At 40.9% G+C, this 5584-nt stretch overlaps 1 protein-coding gene across 2 annotated transcripts; it reads right to left on the minus strand.

The window, feature by feature from the left end:
- Positions 1-431: 431 nt before the first annotated feature.
- On the minus strand, positions 432-4983 carry LOC111836745 (fos-related antigen 2-like). Of its 2 annotated transcripts, XM_023798277.2 has the most exons (6): positions 4739-4983; positions 4568-4621; positions 4180-4356; positions 2779-2941; positions 2343-2450; positions 432-1092 (listed from the first exon to the last, which is right to left on the minus strand). In XM_023798277.2, the coding sequence occupies exons 3-6, from the start codon at positions 4308-4310 to the stop codon at positions 592-594; spliced, it is 903 nt and encodes a 300-aa protein (XP_023654045.1). In that variant the 5' UTR covers positions 4311-4356; positions 4568-4621; positions 4739-4983; the 3' UTR covers positions 432-591. The 2 variants fall into 2 exon arrangements, with proteins under 2 accessions (XP_023654045.1, XP_023654046.1); XM_023798278.2 differs by lacking the exons at positions 4568-4621; positions 4739-4983 and having other exon boundaries at positions 2779-3005; positions 4180-4319.
- Positions 4984-5584: the final 601 nt, after the last annotated feature.

Raw genomic sequence — 5584 nt, forward strand, 5'->3', positions numbered from 1 at the left:
GGTCAAAAACACCTTGTTAATGAGAGAGGCTAGTGGAGAATGACCAGACTCATTTAAGCTAACAGGAAGGCTACAAGTACAGAAGTGACAGCTCAGTGGTGTTCAGGAAGGCTTCTCAGAAGTCATTAACCTTTGAAGTGGTTCTGGAGGCAACAGGGGGTCATAATTCATACAATTTTTATCAACTGCAATTATCTTCAGCATGTTTTTGGACTGTGGGGGGAAACTGGAGTACATGGGGAGAACATGCACACATTTAACCCAAGCAGAGACTCGAACCCAGGTCCCAGCGGTGTGAGGCAACAGTGCTAACCACTACACCACCATATGAGGTAATACGTAAAAATTTAATTCCTGTATACCTGTACAAATGGCAAATAAAGTATTATCACTTTTATTACCATTCAAATAAAACCGAGACACAAAAAGCCTTTAAATTGGTGTATCCAATATTTAATATTGCACATCAGATGTAGAAACAATTACTTATTAAATACATTTTATATTAGGTAGATGACAATATTTTATTCAAAGAAAAAAAAAAATCAAGAATGGGTGCCTATGGGTATCAATTCTGCATCCTCGATGAGGTCAGAGAGGCATGAAGGAAGGAGGGCGAAGGGAGTCCAGAGTCTGCTGCATGCTGGGATGCCTAGAGCAGGCCTCCGAACCAGGCCAGGAGCTGTCCTGCTCTGGTAGACCAGGGCAGGCAAATGCAGAGCTGGGCTCTGCTGCTGTGAGAGCTGGAGTAGAAGAAACTACAGCAGGGCTATGCAAATTGCTCCTGTCAGGGGAACACACCCGGATCACTCTCCCTTCTGTGGATGTGGGCTTGATGACAGAGAGCTGGTGCTTATGGGATAATGCCCTATGGTCATAGAGATCCAAGGGTTCCTGCTTCACCGCTACTGCTTTCGAAGTGCGGCTTGCTGGCAGTGCACCGGATAGCTCTTCCTGAGGATGGTCATCACTGGGGAGCTGACAGATTGACCTGTGTGACACAAGCACCAGCTCCAGCTTGTCCCTTTCCATCTGCAAGGTCTCGATCTCTTTCTGAAGTCCGGCTTTCTCTTCCTCCAGCTTCTCCGTCTCCTGCACGGACAATGCAAGCGGAATATTCACCACTGCCACCGAAAAAGGACCATCCATTTGTTTTCAGCTGACAGCATTATTTCTGCCAGCAAAGACGGACAGTTTTGGTCCAGAAAGTACAAATCCAGACCAAGATATTGTTTTAACCAACCAGTTAAGTATTCTGTGACGAAGTCTTTAAAGTCAGCTGGATGGTCGAAACAAAATTTTGGTCTGGGTTTGTCTTTCCGAAGCTGAACTTTCCACCTCTGACTGCCAGATCTGTTTCTGGGTATTACTATTGCTAAGTGCATGGGGGGGGGGGGAGGCAGCACTGTTTCCCAATACCACCAGAGTTGGGGGTTTGAATCCCACCTCTGCTCTCTGTGTGGAGTTTGCATGTTGTCCCTGTCTCACATGGTTTCCCCTGGGTACTCCAGTTTCCCCAGCCCTGTGCCCCATTACCCCTGCCTTCGGCCTCCGTGACCTAGATCAGGATGAATAGTTGGAACGGGGTGGCCAATCTTATCCGCAAAGGGCCAGTGTGTATTCAAGTCTTTGGGATAACCTTTAGGTCAGCTGCTCAATCCCAGGGGTGAGGAAGCTAATCAGTCCTCTAATTATTAATCTAACGACGGAGTTGCATTAAAAAGCCACATGCCCAATGGTCCTTTCTGGATAAGACTGGCAACCCCTGAGTTGGAAGATACATATGGAGAATATGCAAGCAATACGTAAAGCACAGTGGTTTGGACAACAAACCAAAAACATAAGCTCTCTTTTCTTTTTAAATCTTGAGCACTTTGAAAGCATAATATCAATTTAAAAAAGGTGTTTCAAACATGATTTCCAGTTCTGTTTTGCCAGGCATAAACACTTTCAGTTTTTGCTCTAGCTAAACTTGACAAACTTGAAAAATGACACGGTGCAGCACCTGTCCATTTATGATAATATAAAAAGTAAAACACTACATTTTCCTACTGGCACTGAACCATGAATGTCATTATGATTAAGGAGAAGTGGGTTATTGCCTTATTAGGACATGATTTTGCATTCGTTTTTTATTGTTTTATTAATTTTTTTACTTTGCAGTATATATATATTTCTTACTGAAGCTGAGGGTATGCTCACATGTTTAAACCAGCCAATGGGTATTATGTTTATGTGGCTAAAGCTGGTGATATGCTAAAGATCTACAGAAAAGAATTTCACCTGTTGGTTTATACTGCAGTTAGGTGTTGGGCAGGTAGGGGGCGATCTTTAAAACCTACCCCCTGGAGTTGATCAGTCAGCTCTTTCCTGCGACTGCGGCACTTTGCAGCCGCCATCTTGTTCCTTTCACGTCTTAGTCGCCTCTTCTCTTCTTCTTCTGGGGTGAGCTAGAGGCACGAGACTGAGTGAGGGAGGGGGTAATCTCCCACATGGACACGTGCGCACGCAGCCTTCTGATAAACTGTGAGAATGCATCATGCTGCATTTCCCAAAAAATACAAAGGTAGTAGGTTCAAATCTTGGTGGGGTGCAAATAAAATTGTAACGTATAAATGCATCAGATGGACGAATAAATGTGATTGGAATTTTTTTTGTAGTAACCTGTGAGTAGATCCCGTATACTCCTTGATGATTGGCATTCACTTTGTGACAGGAATTACAGAAAGATCATGGGTGGTGTTTCAGCATGATGAAGGCCTGGCAGCTGAATCTCACCTGCTCTTCCCGTTTGCACCGCCCACGAGTGACACCAACGGAGCAAATGACACCAGGCCGGGTGTGTCCCAACGGACCAGGCTGGTCGTAGAGATGCATTCTGTGCCTGGGACTGGGCATGGTGGTGATGACCGTGGGCTGGACCATCCATTGGAGGTCTGGGCTGGAGGTTATGGCATTTACCGTGGGGATGAAGGCACTGCTAGACACAGGCATGCTGACCTTTTCTGAAGAGGACAGGCAGCGAGATACATACACAGGACAGCATTAATTTCATTCACCCATTATACGTTTTCAGTAATTGGGAATCTAATTAGGAAGCCCACATAAACACAGAAAGCGTGCAAAGAAAGAGGACTGGGCCAGATTCAGAGCCACAAACAAGAACGATGAAGCAACAATGAAAAAAATGCTTTCATTTTTATGGCATCCTGCTCTTCAGTGTAGCTTTAAGCAATTACAAAGAAAAATAAGCCTTGTGAATAAAAGAGGTTATTTGGGAGAAGTAATTTCTAGAATATGCATGTTTTCAAATGAGGATACAATTTACTGAAACTATTGTGCTGTTCCTAGATGAATTCCACATTTTCTGAGTGCCACAGGTAACACACCTTTATAAGATAACCAGGTAGTGTCAACACGTGCCCAGACGAGTACATTACAAGCAGCACTCATCTAGTTCTGAACCATCTAATTTAACATGTTGCTGCCTTTAACCGAAAATAGTTTGTTTACCTTTAATATCCCTACATTAAAAGTCACGTAATCAAGACTCATTTTCAACAAAATTAAATCAGACGGATTTTTAAAAATCGATTGCGCCTACATTTCATTTAATGTTTTGCGTATAATTATCGGGACACTGGTTTATTGGATTTTATATAAAGAACATGTAAAACGCATCTATTGCAATTTTTGTTGGCTATTTTGTTACATAGACGAACTTACAACAAAACAGGTCTTCCATTTGCGTTTAAAATAATAATATTGTTAAAATAATCGGCTAATCAGTGCGGTCAATATACCCAATAAACGACTCGCAACGTTAAATAGCCTACATTAATAATAATAACATACATTTTACTGTTACAGTAAAATGTATGTTCAGTGAGTCCTCGTCAAAGTAGTTTATAATGTGTGATAATTTGGACGTGATAAGGATCCTTGTTTCAGTATAACATTACAAAACAGTGAACACCCATTTGTCCAATGTGGTGATGATGCAACCATTCATGTCCTTGTCTGCCATATTCTTTAAAAAATATATAACAAGTGGCGTTTGGATACACCGGAACTTTTGAAAATTTAAATAAAGAATCACATGCACCATACTACTTGAGATACACAAAAGCAGTCATGTCTGAATAGTAGAGCGAAGCACATGTGGGCGATTCGCTTTACCTGGTAGGTGAAGTTAGAGGTAAGAGTTTCAATGCTGCCGCTGGAGGACCAGGGTTCACCCGGAGAAGCGACTGCGAAGCGGCGACGCGGTACAGATACGGGCGTGATCCTGCGTCGCGGTGTGGGATCATTCAGCACCGGTCCGACCTCCTGTTTCTGTTAGCCCTGACGCCAGCGCTTCAAAATAAGCAACCGTTTCTTCATTATTTCCATTTTCAAGCTGTTCTCTTTGACGGAGCGATTATGTTTCAGTTTTGCAACACCGAGTAGTATAAAGGAAAAAGTTGACAGCAATATTCCGTAATGCTTCCGTCTACAGTTTCGTTTTTAATGCAGTGATTAAATATCGGAAAGGTTTGTCCTGTTAAGAAAATGTCTATTAAGTTACCTTGTTGCTGCTGTTGAGTATGCGAAGTCCACTCCGAACTCTTATTCTTGAAATCTGAAAATGCGAATTACTCTTCACCTTTTACGGATGTTACATTTAAACGTTATAGCGATTCTTTATTACGAAATAGCTCCCTTTTCGTAATATACCTAACACTCAAAGCAGTTTTACCTTGCTTTACGTGGTTCTTCCCGTTTCGTGTATCGCCTTAACAAATGACTCACTTCAAAGGCATCCTACCGATCAATTAAAATGCTGACTTGCTTGCGTCACTGTCTCCAAACGCCTCCGTAAGAGGGAGTATTATCGTTATTTTCTCCACCGCTCAACTACACCAAGGATGTAACATTTAAATGTGGGGATGTCGGAACTAAATGTACGGGTGCTTGATATGCCATCTTGAAATAAATCACCTGATTTACTATGTTAAGGTCTAACCTTTTTTTTGTCATTGACGTGTAGTTGCGTCAGAAAACGCAGGTGGGTTTCCATGATTAAAATAACGTCGAACACCGAAGGGATTCCCTCTGTAGGATCTAGTTCTTCTGATGCCTTGTGTAGTCAGAGATAAAATAAGTGTCTCTGACCTATAAATGTAGTCGCACATTATTTTATACTGAATATATGTATATAACAAAATCATTGCCGTAATTTGCCAGTTTACTTATAATTACGTGTAACCTGTAAATGTAAAAGGTCTTGATTTCACATTGTTTCCATATCAACTAGATTTATTCCATTACATGGTACCCTTGTCTCATGTTGTACACACTTTAATATATCTCGAAGATATCTCTATTCATTGCTAATTATCTTGCTATTTTTATATTCAATATACATACTGGTTACTTTATATTAATCATTTACATTACATTTTATTTCGCCAACACAAACATATATATATATATATATATATATATATATATATATATATATATATATATATATATATATATATATATCAGCAAAATATAAACCAATTAACATAATTGTAATTTAATTGTAACCCAATACAAG

This window comes from Paramormyrops kingsleyae, chromosome 19, assembly GCF_048594095.1.
Source record: "Paramormyrops kingsleyae isolate MSU_618 chromosome 19, PKINGS_0.4, whole genome shotgun sequence".
In the NCBI taxonomy this organism is placed as follows: domain Eukaryota; kingdom Metazoa; phylum Chordata; class Actinopteri; order Osteoglossiformes; family Mormyridae; genus Paramormyrops; species Paramormyrops kingsleyae.

Coding starts and splice junctions, on each gene's coding strand:
- LOC111836745 (XM_023798277.2), bottom strand. CDS start 4,310: ATGATCCCACACCGCGACGCAGGATCACGCCCGTATCTGTACCGCGTC. Junction 2,451..2,778: donor GGTGCAAACGGGAAGAGCAG/GTGAGATTCAGC, acceptor TCGTGCCTCTAG/CTCACCCCAGAAGAAGAAGA. Junction 1,093..2,342: donor TGACTGATCAACTCCAGGGG/GTAGGTTTTAAA, acceptor TTGTCCGTGCAG/GAGACGGAGAAGCTGGAGGA.